The sequence below is a fragment of the Dermacentor albipictus genome, chromosome 10 (assembly GCF_038994185.2).
Source record: "Dermacentor albipictus isolate Rhodes 1998 colony chromosome 10, USDA_Dalb.pri_finalv2, whole genome shotgun sequence".
In the NCBI taxonomy this organism is placed as follows: Eukaryota; Metazoa; Arthropoda; class Arachnida; order Ixodida; family Ixodidae; genus Dermacentor; species Dermacentor albipictus.
Window position 1 is genome coordinate 7,249,470 of NC_091830.1, and position 20,002 is coordinate 7,269,471.

General features: G+C 43.3%; 2 protein-coding genes across 3 annotated transcripts in view; one reads left to right on the forward strand and one right to left on the reverse strand.

Annotated features, from left to right (window-relative positions):
• LOC139050658 (venom metalloproteinase antarease-like TtrivMP_A) overlaps nucleotides 1–19,050 on the forward strand; it is a 31,339-nt gene extending 12,289 nt beyond the window's left edge. Inside the window, exons 7-14 of one of the 2 annotated variants that reach the window (XM_070527249.1) lie at nucleotides 186–257; nucleotides 754–878; nucleotides 1,410–1,459; nucleotides 2,659–2,767; nucleotides 2,846–2,983; nucleotides 7,600–7,768; nucleotides 13,860–13,970; nucleotides 18,802–19,050. In XM_070527249.1, the coding sequence (XP_070383350.1) occupies nucleotides 186–257; nucleotides 754–878; nucleotides 1,410–1,459; nucleotides 2,659–2,767; nucleotides 2,846–2,983; nucleotides 7,600–7,768; nucleotides 13,860–13,970; nucleotides 18,802–18,849 (822 nt within the window). In that variant the 3' untranslated portion in view covers nucleotides 18,850–19,050. The remainder of the gene's footprint in view (nucleotides 1–185; nucleotides 258–753; nucleotides 879–1,409; nucleotides 1,460–2,658; nucleotides 2,768–2,845; nucleotides 2,984–7,599; nucleotides 7,769–13,859; nucleotides 13,971–18,801) is intronic. The other variant, XM_070527250.1, reaches the window with a different exon arrangement.
• The window catches only part of LOC139050657 (venom metalloproteinase antarease TserMP_A-like), a 265,847-nt gene that overhangs the window by 148,070 nt on the left and 97,775 nt on the right, over nucleotides 1–20,002 (reverse strand). Inside the window, exon 3 of the mRNA XM_070527247.1 lies at nucleotides 18,777–18,833. Within this exon, the coding sequence (XP_070383348.1) occupies nucleotides 18,777–18,833 (57 nt within the window). The remainder of the gene's footprint in view (nucleotides 1–18,776; nucleotides 18,834–20,002) is intronic.

Genomic DNA, 20,002 nt, shown 5'->3' on the forward strand with positions numbered 1-20,002 from the left:
TCGTAAGTTCAGTGATGGGCATTTGCTTCGAGTGTACTGTTCTCGTAGGTTTGAGATATGGAAAGATACCGCACACGCGCTCAGTAAGCGCTCACTACAAATCATATCAGCAACCTGGAGCAGCTTATCTTTTGGTCGTTTTTTTCCCCTGTTGCATTAACAGCTTCCGAACGCATTACTTGCAGGTTGGCCTAAGATATCTAGAGATGACGATGCCTGCCATTAAATTCAAGCTTGTTGGAGTAACAATGAGTAAGGTAAGTCATACAAAACAGCAAAATTTGCATGAGGTTGTGTACGCAGTGATAATTCTTGGTCGCGTTATCGTTCCTTGTTTTAAACAAAAAAGCACAATGAGTCAACTTTGTCAAAACGGCAAGTTGGACCAGTTAGTTGGGATTCATAGTAACGTTTGTTACAGCGCCACACAAGACAAGGACAAAAGAAGGAATGAAACTCCGTCCCACAGCGCCGTGTCGTTGTTTCATTCCTTCTTTTGTTCTTGTCTTCTGTTGCGCTGTATCAACCTTACTATGAATCAACTTTGGCCTTTTTACTACTGCATGTTTAATTTGTTTAATATATCGATAAATTTGGAAAAAAAAATATTCCAGCAAGAGGAGCCCGGGTGCGCATTACTCTTACATTGCAGAGGCTTAAGTTATAGTTTCCTTTTTTTTGCGTATTGTCAGCAAGAGAGCATTTGTTCTCATGTGCACAGACAATATCTAAAGCAAGCCTTATCAATGGCAGGCGGACGTATTCGCCAGTCTCATTGTAGGTACCTTAGAGGCGTATGAAACGCTTGATAAATTGGAACAATATTACAAGGAAGGCAACGTTCCAGGAAACCCAGACTTGATATACCTTATAACCAAGTAAGTAACAACAGCAAATATTTTTTTTCCGTATTTTTCTAAACAATAACAAGGTAGCGCATGATCTTAAGACTACAATCTCACTCAGGCTCACACAAACTCAAAGAAACTCGTAGGTTTGAGTAAGCCTTGGCGATTGTCGAATGAGTGTGGATCTTAGTCTAATGTGAGTCCAACTAGGTGTGCCCGTGATGGATAAACCAAATATAACCAAGTTAGTAATGATGGCAGACAGTTTTTTTGCTTGCTTTTTACTCTGAAGAGGCCGCGCATATCACGGGTCTGCAAACTCACACAGAAGGACACTGATTTAGAGCTACCCATAGATCTGAGTCATCCGTTTACGAGTTCAAGTGAGTGTCAGCTTGTATTAGTTTAGTGGAGTCTACGCAAATGTGCGCAAAGGCATATTCACCGAAGAAAGACATTTACACACCGTACTGGTGACTTTCACTCCTCGCATAATCTATAAGCAATTCATGCAACGCTACTTTCTTCACGTTTCTGGGTCATTTCTCTCATTTTTCGCAGTCGAGACATGTCCAGCCTTAAGACAGGATCTCTCGAGAAGGGCATAGCAGGTAAGGGTTGTTAGCGTCTGCGCTCTGAGTTGCAATCTAATCTATTGAGAAAATTGGAATTGGTTGAAAATTGGAACTCAAGGGAACTCACAAAATATAGAGAAAGTACACTACGAGTTTTGAAATGGGCACTCATTCCATGAGCCGAAGTTTCATTGCAAGAGCAACAAGATTAACCGTACTTGACTAGATTATACATTGAAATAACAGTTTTCGTTTTATCACGTTGCTGAACTTTCTTACATATCTTATATTGGTCGACAGTAATCGAACAAGAGATGTCTGAGACAGCGGCCCACGTTTCCACAAGAGCACTTGTCATCGTCAGTCTTCTCGTCAAAATATTGGCCACATCAAATGTCTATCTTCCTATGAACTAATCTTTTGAATAATATTCTTTACCCGCTTTCAACTGATTGGGTCATACTCTGACTTCATCAAAGCATGTGTATTTTCGCAATAGTTACTATTTCAAAATACTTTTTTTAGCCTTTTCACTTTTCATCTGCGTATATAGGTGGTTGGTTTGAAAATATTTCTTCTAGTTTGGAGTGCATATAGCACTTTTTAGTTTTGTTGAAATTTTCGTGTACCCTCCATTGCTTTATAGCCTTGATTACTTTTATTTGTTCAAAACGCAATTCTGTGTACTATCATATAATGTTTCGGTTCCTTTGCTGTCATGTGTTATTATTTGTAGACAACTTCAAAGCTTTGCTACGTTTGCTGTAACCTAACTTGTTTTGATCTTTCTAATTAGAACAGGAGGTCCCCCTACAGCCTTGAGCTTTGGGACATCCTTCTGTATATCTTGTTACTGTGATTTTATTTTCGTGAGTGAATAAATAAAATTCTTCCTCTTCTTTGCACTGCCAATTTTTAGCCATGAATGAGCGATAATTGACCCACCTTTGACAAATTCTACCAACTATTTCTGCTCGTGGTTAGCAACACACAGACAAAATAGGCAAAGTTGCACGTATACTACACTATCAGAGACTAACCATGTGCTCTCTTCGAAACGTACGTACTACAGACGGCTAGAGTGATGCCCAATGAAACAATGAGCAGAAATTTACTCACTCACAAGGCGGAGTCTGGAGTCGGAGAAACTCGGATTCTATTTGTAGCATTCTAATTTGCGTTCGGAAAACACGCATGAGAAAGTAAAACAAACTGAGTTAGTCACATCCTTTCAGGACTCGCAAACGTCGCTGGGGTCTGTACAAATCGTAGAGTGGCTATGGGCGAGGACGTTGCTCTATCCTACCAGGGCGTCTTCGCAATGGCTCATGAGGTTGCCCACTTGTAAGTGCTCAACAACGCCTGCGTTCCCACAACCTCCTCTGGGCGTGCAACCAAAATTTCGCAAATTTTGTCACACAGGCTCGGAGCCCGACATGACCCGATGGTGTCCAAGCAGTGCCCGTGGAAAGCTGGATTTCTCATGAGCTATGAAGATGGCGGCACAAACAAGTACCGGCTCTCATCGTGCAGCATGAACAGCATAAGGGCTACTGTAGCGTAAGAACTGAAACTAATTGCTTCCTAAGTTTTTGAAGAAGTACTGTTATGACATTTCCGAATGCTTATTTATTGCTTTAAGTGAAGCACTTAAATTTTGAAACCCTGAAGAATGAACTGGCGCGTATCAGAGAGCCCCAAGTAATTTACCATGGCAGTTCTTTTGTAAGTCAGTCTTGATTTTCGCTTCCCATGCGATGTATATGGGTCCTGACATCATGACATGGGTGATCATGCGAAAACCAAATATTTTGTCGTTACGACACTCACTCAGGCGCCGATTAACAGCATAGAAGGCGACTGAACATCACAGCGTGCTGTAAGTCAATTGTTTTATTAAACGTTCAAGAGGCCAGGCACAATATTGTCATGACGCAGTATTCTTTAATGCAACGTCACTGTATTGTCTGACATGCCGAATCGTGAACTGGCAATCTGTTCTTCAGGAGTATTCATCTTCAAGTTAATAAAATTCTGGGAAAGCAGTCTGGGATTCCAGTGACGAATATCTGCTACTATCAGAGCGACTAGGGGAATGAGCCCATAGTTATCAGCGTAGCTTTTCTATTTTTATTTCTACCCGAAAATTGGTTTCGCGGTGAACATATTTTTGAATTCTCAGCGCCATTTTTTTACGGATAATCTTTAACGCACTTACACTTTGACAAGTGCACTGGATAAAATCAGAACGATTCAGTGTACACGTCTTGATTTCAAGAAAGTGTTTGATATTTGTGCAGCATGATTCCTTAATAGGGAAGTTCCCATGGTGTGGTCTTGACAATACAGTAATTAACTGGATAAAAAATTATTGCAGGTTAGACGTCTGAGGGTTCTTATAAACGGAGAGAAATCGGGTGAGGTTGGCGGGACGTTAGGAGTACCAGAAGGATTGGTGCTTCACCCACTGCTCTTTTTGATTTATGTGAATGACATCGTTGATAATACTAACTCTTCTGTGCGCATGTTCGCAGGTAACTGCGCATTGTACAGTGTTATTAATATTTAATCAATTGTGCAACATTGCAAGGTGATATTCACAGGATTACACAGTGGTGTTCAACATGGCATAAGAGCCTTAACATAAAAAAACAGTGCACATGTGTTTCTCTAAAAAGAAAATAAGATACTTTCAGTCTAATTACAATATTAATGGTACGCAACTGTTCATTGTGTCAGAATTTATATATTTGGTAGTGTTTTTCACCCCTGATTTATCTTGGACACGTCACATTGATCATATTGCTACTATATCATCTCGGGTTCTATGTTGTATGAAACCAAACACAATACAATTGCCAGTCAAAGCAAAAGATCACTCTATATTTCCGTTATACGATCGATACTTCAATATGCTATCACGGTTTGAGATGCTTGGACACGAACTAACACAGACAAACTGGAAAGAGTAGAGAGTAATACTGTGCACATTCTATTTAAAAATTACACAAGAAAGTCTAGTGTAACAGAGGCCAAAAAGAAAATTGGGTGGGACATGCTGAAAAAACGACATTTAATTCATAGATTAACACTGTTCCACGACATTTTTCATTCAAGAACAGGTATCGATAACATGAACTACATATATCTACCCCAATGGCGTGTATATGAGAGTTGATCACGGACTCAAAGTGGAAGAAACTTTCTGTAGAACTAACGTGTTTAGTAAGTCCTTCTTCCCCAATGCAACTCGAGATTGGAATCAGTTACCGAGTGATATTGTGAAATTAGCATGAAATTATATGCTCATACAGTCGCTTCATGATGTAATAGAGTAGACAAGAACATGTTGTGGTGTTTTGACCTATTTTGCCTGTATTATGTATCTTGTTTATGTAATTCCCCCTCCCCCTCTGTAATAGCTATGAAAGCCCTGTGCGTACTCTGGTAAATAATAGAAAATAAATACTTCTTTTTAGGGGAATATCTTGTTCATGAATTTTGTTGTCGCTGAAGTCTACTGTATACGTGATCATCCTGTACTTCAACATGGTCAGTCCTATCCAATACATTTAAACGAAATTTTCAGCAATTTACAGCAATTTTCAGCAACTTTTACAGCAAGGTCAGAGCGCCATAAGCCGACGTTACTATACCGAAGTTAATTGAATGCTTTTCATATCATACTTCATTAGTAACATGAAGCCCGGGAACAGGGCACCTACAAATAACACAAAAAAAGCATTTTCGGATTCCGCTAATATCAGGAAATCTGTGATAACCGAAGCTTCCTTTCATGTTTGCTGAAATGTCTTCACTTCTCCGGTTTCACTTTTTTGCAGTTAAACATGGCTGCACAATGGATGCCTTGCTCCCATTTTGTTCACTTATTCCTTTTTTCACCAAGCTGTTTTTGTTGCAAATGCCTTCCCTCTTGTGTAGGCTATTTAAATATTCTGTTGCCTACTTCTTCACAGACTTCACAGCCCTATAGATCAGCGGTCTTTGCTCGCCCTGGTTTCGGTCCCATTTTATCTCTCTTATTTTCTCAAACTAGGCTGCGTTTGCTGTCGTATTCTTCACTTCCTTCCACTTCTGCCTGTCAGTTCAGGCATCTACCCAGGGGCACGTAACCATTCTCGGGGATTAGCCAAGAATAACAATTGCCACATGCTAAGTTGCACCCCCATGCCCAGACACCCAAGTTCTCTGTTCGGACATACACCCAGCAACACAAGTTCTATACTCGACAAGACAGCAGCAACCAGTATGCGAATGGGGCGAAGAGGCAAAAAAAGCTTCGCTATAAAAGGTGGTGATGCTGATACGAACCCGCGTTATATACTATCAGTTAACTTGTTCTGTTCATTCATCGCTGTACTCGCAGCCTCAAGGCTGCGCAGCCTAGAGCCGGGCTTCCCCTGGACACTATGCCCAGCCGTACCCATCAACGTAATTAAAAATGTAATGATTGCTTCGGAGCTAAGGCCTCAAGTGCGACCCTGACCTCGCTAGGCTCTACGCATCTGAGTGAATGCACGTGGTCGCAGCTGCGCTCCGACTGACGTCTTAGCTCTCCATTAAATTTGCTATCGTGGATCCTTAGTAATTGCAATCGTATTCCCAAATAAAAATTCGGGGTACCTTATCAGATCTGAACCGAAAACGCCGAATACTATCCCTAAGGTTCCTCCACTCGGTGCTCTAACATGGCGATGATGATAATGACGGTGATGATCTATTAGCATTACCTTTGAAACAGGGTGATAAAAAATATGCTAACGAATGTAGATGGAAGTGCCACCTCTCCTGTAAGTTGTCTCCGGGCTTCAATGGCCATGTAATCTGAGGTCGGACGCTGCGAGTTGGATATATCACGTGCCACTCGATGTCAGAGACCATGCATTAACACTTCATGGCGGCTTCCGGGCCAAGAATTCTTGTCACGAAACACTTTCGGCGTTTGTTCGCATTCAGCAAAGCGACGGTGCGTTTCTCCAACAGTGCCTGGACTGCTCGAGGTGATGCGCGGCACTGTGCTCCACTCGAGCATCAAATACTCAATGCAAGAGAAAAACACTTTATTTTGTAACTACGTCCATTAGAAATTTAGAATATAGAGAAACGGAGTAGTACCAAGTAAAGGGTGGCCATAAATGTTTGCCCTGATAACAAAACAATGCATCAGTAAATGAAATTGAATGCAGTAAATGAAACATGCGTTATACCACATATGCCTCTACTCATTAACTTTTGAACCTTACATAAATATTTAATGCTGGTAATACGTTTCAACATTTAAATCACTTCAAGATGTGCACTACTGTAACATGCAAAATATCAAGCCGGTGCTCAATCTCTTGCCGCACATTCTGCAACATGTCTGGTGTGGTTGCTTAGAGCCACAAAAAAAAGGATCACGCATGCAACTTCGTAAACAACGTGGACAGGAATTGTTTGAAATATATTGAAGTATAGTGAGAGTGGGGATTCTTGGTCGTGCACAAACTCAGCAAAGATATCAATATTGTTTCTTCAGCCGAGCAGGAAAGCTTGTATGACTGCAGAATAGTTTTAGAGGTTTTGAAAGAAACTTTGCTTTAAAATAGCAACAGACCTCCGCTCTGCGATTTCTGATCACTGGCCATACAGCCAGCAGCGCAAAGCTGTTGTCTCTGACCCGTCATGGTGAGTATAAATAGACGGATGAACTGCCATGTGGTACGGTAAAGTATAGTTTGTAAATAAATGCTTCGCCATGTTCAGGTAATACGAGTTCCCAACCCGAAATACTGCGAATGTAAAATTCATGCTCCCAAACATACGTCGCTAAAGCAGAACTCCCGATCAACCGCAAACATAAACGATAAAAGACAGTATATTTAAGTGGCCACGTTTCCCTCTAGAATTTTATACTTGCGAGATTAATGTGTTCTCGCTCTTATTTATTTACATTATTCTTGTTCTCACGCAGAGGAGCGCCCAGTTCTATTGCTAACTACTAGACTTCCTTCTGTGTGCAAATATTTTCTAGTTCCAATTCCTTTATTGACATCTATAAACTAACTCCAGTCTGTATTCAGACGTCCGTTGTCGCCCGCGGTTTACATACAGAATACCCGCGCCTTTCCCGGTTGAATACAATGAGCGAACAAATGTTGTGTAACTACGTGCAGGCGCCTCCCATTCATCTGCGTACTGGAACGAGCAAGAGTGACTGTGCTATTCGTACCCAACCCCGGTGTCATGCCAGGGCAAAAAATATCTCCAGATAAGCACTGCGAGTTGATAAACATGAGGGAATTGAAGATCAGAAGAATCAGGAGCACGGCCTACGCAGCAATGGTGAGAAATCTTCGTGTCATAAAATGATAAGACGCCTGTGCCGCGCCCCGCTCAACTGTACCACGTGTTTTACGTGCCTACATCCAAACTATGAATTACCGAAACAATTCTTGAAGTGCGATTTTTTAGCTGATTATATAGTTAGATTTGTGTACGCATAATTTTAAACATTCGTTTTAGGGCATAGGTTATGTTGCTATAGCCTATATGTTAAATGTTGCGGGGATCATGCTCAGGAACACCTACTGAAGTCGCGCTTTCCGCGCCTCTTAGCAAGATTGAACGCCACTTAATAGGCAAAACAAATGGGTCAGGACGAATATAGTTTTTCTTTTATATGAGCATCGTTTTAAAAAAACATTGGATGGGCTGTTTGATGCACCGTGCTGGGAAATACTGTAAACGCGGCAGTGTTATTAAAAGGCCATATTTTTAACAACTGGTGCCTTATATGTACCCGGGAGGGTTTTACCTTAAATAATTTTTATGTTCGGCATACTTTGTGTGTCTAGAAAATTTATTATGGTAGCGATTACACGGGCGCTCAACGCACGGTCACCAGTTCACTCCGTCGTCGTTGTTGTCACCGTGTTATCCAGGGTGCGATGGCGCACGCATGGCCCAGGCTGCCGAAACCACTCAGACCGCGTGGCCAAGCGTAGACATGGCCCGCGAGCATGGTCCAGTGTGGGTGCGAAGTTGAGCACGCGAACTTGAACTGAAGAAGCTATTGCTTTGCCGCACGCTGTCCTCCCGCAAGTCTAATTTTGGGGATCACGTGATGCGCGGAACTTCGGAGGGTGCGCAGACGAAATGACCACAGGAGCGGCAGCAAGGAACATTCGCTTAGGGACCGATATGGGCACTCCCAGTTGCCAGTGCTACTGATCATGTTATTGTGCTCACGATCATCGAGCAAACTCGTTTCATGTATGTGTCTTAGGGCACGGCGTGAAACCACGCGTGTTTTGTATGTGAATGTTTAAGTACTAGCATTTATACTGCCAATATATCTACGAGCGTTACTTCGAGCAAGTCTAATACTTCGATATCGCTGTCACTGATTCACTCTTCAAATCAAAAAAAGAACATTTTTTATTCAGGTTTAAAGCTGACATCACTTCGAGTAAAATTTGCAGGAGCTGCCCATAGCTAACTTCGGTACGTAGCATAATACAACAGCCCTTGTAACGTGGCAGCTGGCATTGAAGTGCATATATTCGAGGTATATTTCTGGAACATCTATGCTACATTCAGAACAGGATCTGAAAGCATCCAAGACCCTTCGACTGTTGCCCTCATTTACGATAAAGATTGTGGTTAACTAAAAAATAATAAAATGAGTATCTTTATAAATGTTACCATGTTTAGAACGCACTAATGACCGTGATATAAAGTGAAAACCTCAGTGAACTGCATTTATTAAGAGAATACGCGTTTTTGGCTGCTGCTATTTCACTTGTGCTTATGTTCGTCCGTAGTTTCATGCGGAGCAGCAAAGCGTTTTCTTCTTGAGTGATTCAAGTATGTTCGAGGGGCGTACGCAGAGGCACATGAACAAGAAAAATAGGTAGAGCTCTATTAGTAAATTACCTGTCCTTATACTATACCAAGAAAGAAAGAAAGAGACCCTTATCGTTAGAGTCCGGTTGCACTAGAAAAGACGCAAACACAAATGACGGGTGGCGCGACGTCGCCAAAGCGTTAGATCTGTTCGAGCCAAGCTAATTTTCGTTATCAGTAAAGATAAACTGCATCATATTCTGAAGGAGTCAAGAACCGAAGTTAGCACTTCTTGGGGACATTTTCAATGTCACAATAGCCCAAGTGCTTAGCGCGACATTATGTACTAGTGACAGAGCTCATGACATATCCATAGATATGATTGCATTTTAACTCCGCATTTATCGACATTCGTGGCGCACATTCAGATAGATGTATATTTATGTTGTGCTTATTTTGAGGTACTGAAATGTAGTCGTAATTCTACGCTCGTCCTGTTTTGCTTGTATTTTCCTTGTCCCCGTTCTCTTTTTCTGCTTCTTTCGCGCGCAGGCCTCTGCCTATACTTATTGATTAAAGAAGCTATCCCAAACCAACATTTTGTCGTAAGAATAAAATATATTCACAAGCGTGAAGTCACATTGACGTAACAGAGCTGAGAGAGAGAGAGAGAGAGAGAGAGAAACTTTATTGTGATTCTAAAGATTTGAAGGAGGGGTGGTCGGAGCCTCTCAGTCCAGGGCCCCACTGGCCTCTGCCGCCTGCCTGACCTGGCTAATGAAGGACTTTTGTCCTGCCAGATCGGAGCGGGCGAGCTGTGCCTCCCACTGCTCCATTGTCCTACTGGTGTTTGGCCTATGAGGGTGCTTAGTGCACTCCCAGGTTATGTGCATTAGGGTAGGTATGCCACCGCACCAAGGACAGTTGGCCCTATAACGAGTGGGATACATGGCGTTTAGCAATTTTAAATGGGGGAACACCCCGGTCTGTATTTTACGCCAATCGGCGGCCTCTTCCCCGTTAAGTTGTGGGTGAGGCGGCGGGTATTTTCTTCGGACTCCACGCTGATGAGCAAGGATGTCTTTGGCATTTAAATTGGTGGAATTTTGTGATGGGTAGTGCGGGTGGTTGGGGTTAGAAGAGGACGCCGTCGCTCGGTTAGTGAACCCTCGAGCTAACGCGTTAGCCTTTTCGTTCCCCTGTATACACCCGCGTGGCCCGGGCACCAGAGTAGGCGATGATGGTTGTTGAAGGATTTCGGGATTATCGCGAGGCTAGCCGCAGTCACGTGCCCCTTGAGAAACATGCGACATGTCTCCTGGGAGTCCGTGACCACGACCGAGTCCCTTTGCGAACGCTCCGCGTGAGCGAGTGCGATCGCCACTGCTAATATTTCAGCCGAGGCTGGGGATCCCGCCGTGGCCGACGCGGTAATTTGCTGTTGGCTGACAGCGTTCACGACTGCCAGGGCGTACCTCCTTTGGTAGCGCTGCCCGGTCGTGTCTGCATACAGAGCTGCGTCCGTGTAGTACGTGTTGTACCTATGGTTGTTAGAGTAGGCTGATTGAATGTGTTGTGCACGTGCTTTGCGCCTTTCTTTGTTGTACTCTGGATGCATATTCTTTGGAATTGGGGCTACTGTAATTTTGGATATCATCGAAGGAGGGAGAGGTACGGCCTGCTCTGTGAGATAAATGGGGTATGCTGGGATATTGAGTCTAGCCAATATTGCCCTACCAGTTTTTGTGAAGCTGAGGCGCTCCCTCTGTCGCATCAGGGTGGCTTGCCTCAGTTCGTCGAAAGTATTGTGCACTCCCAAAGCTAACATGCGCTCCGTTGAAGTACATTTAGGCAGGCCCAGAGCAGCTTTGAAAGCGGTTCGAATTATTGTGTCAGCCTGCTTTTCCTCCTCCCTGTTCAGGATTTGGTACGGTAAGCCATAGGTTATTCGACTAACCACTAAGGCCTGTACGAGCCTTAGGGTATCGTCTTCTCGCATTCCCGCTTTTCGATACGTCACGCGCCGTATCATTTGGGCTATGTTGTTGGCTGTGGATTTGAGGGTCTTGAGTGTCTGTAGTGCTCTCCCGTCGCTCTGAAGCCACAAACCCAGGACTCGCATCGTGGGTACCTCTCGGACTGATTGGCCCTCAACCACGCTGTTAATCGATCCTCTGGATTTGTAGCCTTTCGCGTGTATCCGGATAACCTCAGATTTTTCGGGTGCGCACTTCAGGCCACTCCATCTAGAAAATTTCTCCACCGCTAATACTGCACTTTGGAGCGTATATTCCTTATCCCCTAGTGAACCTCTGCTCGTCCACAGCGCGATGTCGTCTGCGTAGAGCGTGTAACCTAGGTCGGGTATCCGATCCAGATCGCGCGCGAGTCGACACATCGCAATGTTGAAGAGAAGAGGAGATAATATAGCTCCTTGAGGTGTTCCTTTGTCAGGCATTTTAAATAAATCCGAAGTGATTTGGCCAATACTGATGCTCGCCTCGCGGTTGGAAAGAAACGCTCTTAAGTAATTGTATGTGCGCTCACCACAACCCGCGAGTTCGAGTTCTTCCAATATTGCGGCGTGAGAGACGTTGTCGAATGCTCCTTTAAGGTCTAGTGCTAGGACTAGTCTCTCGTCGCCGTACGGTATATTAGTTAGAATTTCATCTCTAAGTAGGAGGAACGCGTCCTGGCAAGATAAACCCGTGCGAAATCCTATCATGGAGTCCGGGAACCAGCTCCGCTCTTCCAGGTATCGCTGCAATCTGCTATGGATAACCCTTTCATAGAGCTTACCTAGGCAGGACGTGAGCGACACCGGCCGTAGTGTATCAATCGAGGGATTCTTTTTTGGTTTGGGGATCATGATTATTTTAGCCAATTTCCACTCTTGGGGCAAGTCTCCCTTGGCCCAGCACTCGCTATTAAATACCTTTGTGATTTTCGCTAGGGCTACCGAATCCATGTTTCGAATCATTGCATTTGTGATCGAGTCTGGGCCCGGTGCCGAGTTTTTAACTGCGGATTGTGCCGCCTCATACACTTCCGCGTACGTTATATCTTCGTCTAATTTAGGGTTCGCCTCCCCCGCGTATTGTCTCCTCGCGGACGACGATGCCGTAGCAGGTGAGGGTCCTATGTACTTTTTCTGAAGCGCATGAACGAGATCTTGGTCTGTACCCTCGAAGTTGTCTGCTATAATTTGGAGCTTCTTGTTGTTCTCAGTACGCGTGCTCATCGGGTCTAGCATGCTTCGTAGTATTCGCCACGTACTGCTCGTTCCCAGAGTTCCTGACAGGGTTCCACAGAACGTCGCCCACTCGTTTTTAGCGAGCTCGTTGGCATGGCCTTGGGCTTGCTCTGCCAAGAGAGCGATGCGTTGTCTCAGGTGTTTGTTTAGACGTTGCCTTTTCCACCTCTTGGCCAGTTTCCGCCTCTCTTCCCATAGGCTGACCAGGTGAGAGTCTATCACCGGCACCTCCGCTGTACGCTCAATGGCTTTAGTGGTGTCCCCGTGTGCTCGTCGAAGGAATTCGGTCCATTCTCGCATGTTGGTCGGGGCTGTATCCGACTCCTCCAGAGCTCTCTGGAGTTTTCTATAACGAGGCCAGTCAGTTAATTTAGTCTTTCCTATTGTTCTCCGTATGTTGGGCGTGGAGAGCGCTACTCGGATTATGTCGTGATCGCTTCCCAAATTTTCATCAAAGGAAACCCATTGTGCGTCTCTGATGTTTATTGTAAAGGCACGGTCGGGCGCCGTGTCTCTACTGACGCTGTTACCCGTGCGCGTCGGTTTGCCGATCTGATTGATTGCCCGTAAGCCCAAGGCCGTTGCGGTGCGCTCGAGTAGGAACCCTTTGGGCGACGTTTTCGCGTATCCCCATAGTATGTGGGGTGCATTAAAGTCACCCACTATCACCGCCTTATCCCTGGTGCCCGCTAAATCTTTTGTTGCTGAGAGAATGTGAGAACGCTCAATTATTAACACTTCCGCCAACTGAGGGAGAGACTAATTCCATAGTTATCAGTGTGATGCCAAAGAAACGAAGTAAGGCACACACACTAATCACAAATCTGTACAGTCCTCCCAAAAGCAAAGGGAACGACCTACCCCACATTCTAACAGAGCTGAAGTTTTCTTGCAAAATGATGAGGGCTGGTAGTACGGCCATCATTTGCTATTTTAGCAATTAACCTGTTATTACGAAATTAGCGGAATTGAAATTATGAAATAATGACTGATCAATCTAAATTGCTTTAGGGCTTATCTTTCCCTTGTCTTTAAATACGGCCTGATTTAAACGATCGCCGCCCTTCCCATCATCACTCTCCGCATGTGATGTAGCCAGCGCTATCAAGCTTTTATGCATAATGAGTAACAGTGTTCTTTTTTTCTCTCTTCACATTGTGGGGCCCTTGAAATCTGAGGCGCTCTTTCAATAGCTTAGTGTTCTTGCTTTTCCCAATTTTGCGCATTATTCGCGTCTCTTCGCCATAGTCGTTCTTTTATCGCATAAACGATCAAAGTACCATGACTATCATTCAAAGAGGCATGTTTGTTACATCATACGCTTCCCGCCCTCAGCCACCTGATTTAGCCAAAGAGTGTAAGATGAAATGCTGCTACAACGTGCGGACTCAAACACGGTGCCAAACAGTCGAACTTTTGGAAGGCATGGTATGCACGGGAAACCAAGTAAGTAACTGTTATTCTATTTCGTCGAGTAGTTGAAAAGCGGCAAGTTCATGACGACTACGAAACAGCCAATTCTGGTGGGTCACCTAACAACCTGCATGAGATGTTGCAAATTGTGGAATCACTTTGCATATATCAGCCATAGGCTATATAACACTGTCAAGGGAAGCCGTAGTGAAAGGAAAAAGGAGGGTAAATTTGTCGCCATGTAACTTGTGTAGACGTCATGAATGCTTAGAACGACAGAAAGCTGAGCTAGTTAGTAAGGATTCATAATGCAAAAAAGAGGTGAGGCATGCAGACACGATACAAGAGTAGACTCTACTCGTGTGTCCTGTCTGCACGCCTCACCTTTTTTTTTTTGCGTCATGGATGCCTTTATTCCGCAGAGGCTACTGATACGTTTAGAAAATATGCCCAAGTTACGAAAGGGAAAAACGCCAAGACAAATGCGCAAGTAAAAAGAGTCACAAAGCAAGCACCAATTCCTAACCACAATTTTTTTTCCAACGTGCATCAGTGGCATATATTACATATATTATTCACTATAATAAGAAAAATTTTGCAGTATTGATCATAGAAGATAAACTGGGCTGCGCGATTTTGGGTAAATTCAAGCATGTTAGAAAGATTAGTATGATGAGGGTCCCAAACTGAGCATGCATATTGAAGTTTGAGCCTTACCACAGATTTGTAGACAAGAGTTTTTACCGGAGGAGGGGCAAATTTCAGATTTCGCCGGAGAAAGCCTAAGGTGCGGTGAGCCTCGTTAGTTATTCTAGCGATGTGAGAGTACCATGATATATCGTGCGTTAAAATAAGCCCTAGATATTTATAACATGTCCCAGACGATATTATTGAGTTACCTAAGAGATATGAGGGTTCTACATAAGAATTCCGACGATGAAAAAAGGTTAATGAGATTTTATTTACATTTAATGACGTTAACCATGTATTACACCATTTTTCAGCTGTATGTAAGTGAGGCTGTAGGACAAGGACATCTAAGGTATTGTTAATGAGTCGATAAATAACACAGTCGTCCGCAAATATGCGTATGTTAGAAGATATATCATTAGGAAGATCATTAATGTAGATTAAGGAGAGAAGGGGGCCGAGAACAGAACCTTGAGGAACCCCAGAAAGCACAGAAGACAGAGGAAATGAAAAATTATTTCCAAAAACGAACTGTTGCCGGCCGGTCAGAAAACTGGGCATCCAATTATAAATTACGGGATTGAAATTCAGGACTGAAAGTTTCAAGAAAAGGCGATTGTAGGGTACCTTATCAAAGGCTTTCTCGAAGCCTACAAACAATGAGTCTACAGGTACATTAACGTCTAATTGGGAAGTGAATGCTGTAGATGCGAGTGAATGCTTGCAGAAGTAGTGGCCTGATGTGGCGCCGTTTTCTCGCGCTTCCTAGTAAGGTCGGGAGGGCGCAAGGAGTCTTCTCACGCGCGCAATTAGGTGGCGGGGCGTCGCAGCGGGGAGAGGTGCGCGCGCCAGGAGGGGAGAAGGGAAAGGGGACAGGCTATTGCGAGCATCCTATCTTTGAGGCAATCTGCTCTGAGTTTGAAGACTAGCTGAACTGAGATAGCTGATGGATTCTTGTACGCTGTGCTCTCGCGCGCCTAGTTCGCGTCGAAGTGAAAGGGAGCACGAAAGGGAATTCGCTCACTGCTGCCGCCAATTTTCATCATGCTAGTGTTCTGACAGCGAGTGTCCGCCGTCATCGAATGAGCTGTGTTTGTGTTTGCCTGCACGTGCGTTACAAATGTGCTTGCTAATTTAGGTAGTGAACGACTGTTTACAGCAGTTTATGCAGCTGATAAAACGGCTAACCTTAATTCGTGTAGCTGTGTAATTATGTGCTATCGCAAGCAATGCTCCGCCTGTCAGGCGAAGCTGACTTTTTGGTTGCAATTTTGTACGTTTGTGTATTGTTATTCTTCGTGTTTCCATGCCTTAGACAAGGAAAATATATATATACACATAAACATATATATATATATATATATATATATATATATATATATATATATATATATATATATATATATATATACATATATATATATATATATATATATATATATATATATATATATATATATATGTTTATGTGTATATATATATACCGATCCCGTAATCACCTGCACTTTTATGTCTTGCTGCGTCTTTGGACTCCGCATAATTTTCCATCATCAGCCTGTTTCATGTCCATTGCAGGACGCAGGCCTATCTCTGCGATCTCCATTACCCTGTCCTGCGCCAACCGTTTCCAACTAGCACCCGCTAATTTCCTAATTCCATCGCTCCAACTAGTCTTCTGCAGTCCTCGACCGCGTATCCCTTCTCTTCGTACCCATTCTGTAACCCTTATCGTACAACGCCTATCTAACCAGCACGTTACATGACCTGCCCAGCTCCACTTTTTTTCTCTTGATGGCAATTAGAATATGGTCTGTATCTGCTTGCTCTCTGATCCAAACCGCTCTCTTTCTGTCTCTTAACGTTATGCCTAGCAATCTTCCTTCCATCGCTCTTTGCATGGTCGTTAACTTGTTCTCAAGTTTCTTTCAGTCTCCAAGCCTCTGCGCAATAAGTCAGCACTGGTAAAATGCACCGATTGTGCACCTTCCTTTTTAATGATAATGGCACGCTTCAAGCTGACAATGTCTGCCGTATGCGATACAACCAATTTTCATTCTATTATAAATTTCCTACTCATGATCAGGGTTCCCTGTGATTAATTGACCTAGCTAAACATACTCTTTCACAGACTCTGGAGTCTCACTCGCGATCCTGAACTCTTGTTCCTTCGCCCGGCTATTTATCATTATCTTTGCCTTCTGCATACTAATCATCAACCCTTCTCTTACACTCTTTCTGTTAAGGTCCTGAAATATTTTTTTATAACTCTTCTGCATTGTTGCTGAATAGAACAACATCATCGGAAAATCAAAGGTTGCTGAGATATTCCCCGTTGATACTCACTTCTAAGCCTTCCAAGTTTAATAGCTTGAATACGTGTTCCAAGCACGCAGTGAATAGCATTGGAGAGATTATGTCTCCCTGTCTGACCCCTTTCTTTATAGGTATCTTCCTGCTTTTCTTCTGTAGAATTAAGGTAGCTGTAGAACCTCTGTAGATATTTTCCAATGTATTTACGTAAGCCTTCTGTAAGCCTTGATAAGTAATGCCTATATGACTGCTGGTATCTCTACTGAATCAAATGCCTTTTCCCGATTTATGAAAGCCATATTGAGGGGCTCATTTTACTCTGCGGATTTCTCGATAACCTGATTAATGACATGGATGTGATCCATTCCAGAGTATCCCTTGCTGAAGCCAATCTGCTCATTTGGTTTACAAAATTTAGTGTTGCCCTTATTCTATTAGAGATTATTTTGATAAATGTTTTGTATAATACTTGGAGTGAGCTAACGGGCCTATAATTTTTCAATTGTTTAACGTCTCCCTTTTTGTGTATTAGTATAATTTTTGCATTCTTCTAGTTTTCTGGGACCCTTGCAGTCGATCAACACTTCTTATAAAGGGCCGCCAGTTTTCCAAGCATTATGTCTCCTCCATCTTTGATAAAATCGACTGTTATTCCATCTTCTCCTGGCGCTCTTCCTCGTTTCATGTCTTGCAAGGCCCTTCTGACGTCATCGCTAGTTATAGGAGGAGTTTCCGTATCCTGTTCATTGCTGTTTCTAGTAGAGGTATCCTCTCCTCTGGATATTGTAAAGGTCAGTATAGAAGTATTCCGCTTCTTTTACTATATCTTCGAGATTGCTGTAGATATGTAGCCCTGCTTATCTTTCAGTGCATACATCTTAGTTTGTCCTATGCAAATTTCTCACTGATTTCAAGCTGTGACCATTTTTTTGCGGCTGCTTCACTCTTTCTCACGTTATGAAATTTTGAATATCACTTATTTTCACCATGTTGATAAGTTTTGAGAGTTTCGCGAATTCTACCTTATCTCTTGAGTTGGACACTTTCATTATTTGCCGTTTCTTTATTAGATCCTTTGATATTTGGGCGAGCTTGCCTACTGGTTTCCTTGGTGCCTTGCCTCCCACTTCAAATGCCGGAAATCTCAGAAAGAGCACATTCAAGCTTGTAGCGATAACAGGCTTCAACTCTATTAGTAACTATATCAACAGTAGTTACAAAAGCTCGAAAATTGAGTTAGTTCAAGAAATACCAAATTTACAATAAAAATGCAGACAAACATACTGTACAGGCGAAGACACGACTCTAGCACGAAACATCAAGTATAAACCATTTTATTTTTAATTGATTGACTGCCATTAGAATAAACGGTGTACGCAGCTAAACTAAATGCAAAATGAGCTGGAGTTAGCTGCAATCAAACCTAGGCTGTTGACAGATGTTTATCTGGCCTCTATTGCAACATCCTGCCAACAAATGCACAAACACACAAACGCGTTCCCTGTTTTGCTAGCTTAAACTAAAGTACTTGAAAAGTATGTTACAAGATGCGTTTCAAGCCGCATAGCTGATCAGTGTCTGATTATATAATTCCCATTATTCAGTGTCAAACATACCCTTAAATGAAAGTTAAATATAGTCCACTTTACTTGCGTATAGTACTGCTAAACCTATTCTCGATTTCATTTCCTAAGAAGATTCGGTAGCTTAATTGTCCCTGTTGCACTTATGTAAACAGTGCTGCATGGTGCATTCGTTGCCCCGAGATGGGCCTGCAATTTTCATTCGATAGAACAATTCATTTTGGTTTTTTGACGTATTTACATAAACTTAACTCACAGAGGCTTCTTTCCTGCTTTTCCAGACATGCAGAAAGGGCGTTTGCGGAAACCACACCTGGGAAGAAAAATAGACAATAAAAGAAATTGTTCACTGCTCACAGCAGCAAACTTATTGAATCAGGTTCTCTGCTGGTGTTGCACCAGAACATCTTTCGTTGGAGACCAACAACGTCCCCTGTTTGGTTAATAATAGAATGTACCGTAGTCACACGGCAACATAGAATCAGATGAAATGCAAGAGGCACTTTCGGGCCATGGACAAAAAAATACGAGCGCGCAATATAACAAACAACATATTATTTGTGGTCATATTTGCATCTTGCAATACGTAAACAATTCAGAGGACCAGTACCTTTATAATACCGTAGAGAACAAAGCACCTTACATACGGGATTCTACGGTATAGTAAGTTGAACGTCACAAATGCAATGTTCACATTAATGAAATATCTAAATAAGCTGGCCTTTCTGGCTATTACACAAATGGTTTGAACAGCATGAATAAATACTATAAAAGCTCAAGCGGGCTCTCCCGTGTCGTCGATCTCAACATCTTATCATAAACACTTGTGATGATTCAATTCTTCCATGGGCGCACCTAGGGCACTTTAAGTTCACTGCGCCACCACGGCGCCGTGGTGGCGAAGTGGATGTGGCGTTGCGCGTCTAAGCCCGAGGGCGCGGGATCGAATCCCGGCCGCGGCGGCCACAGTTTGATTGGGTTGAAATACAACGCCCATGTACCACGCATTGGGTGAGCGTTAAAGATCCCCAGGTGGTCAACATTAATCCGGAGTCTATCACTATGGCGTGTCTCACAATTAAATCGTGGTTTTGGGACGCAATTAGGAACCCGAAATTTATTTATGTTTAACCGCCAGTGCCACTACGCTACCACGGCGGGTCCAGTTTACAGTTGGAACAAGTAATGCAGCAATTTCTTGGGTGTTCGCAATGCAACACCAGAAGGGTAAGTTCGCGTGCTGCATAATACGATTCGAAGAGTAAAATTACCACGTCCGGTGCCGCGTCTGTGCTTTGAACGAGGTGCCGGACGCATTGTCACGAAATCCAGGCGGGGATGACTGGTCTGGAATGAAAGAAGCTTGACGATGGTTTTCTCAGAAGGGCCTCACCGGGGCTCTATGCCAAGACGCCAATGTTACGTCTATCACAGCTCCACCTTAGGAAGCGCAAAACACAAGCAAACCTGGCACGCCCAACG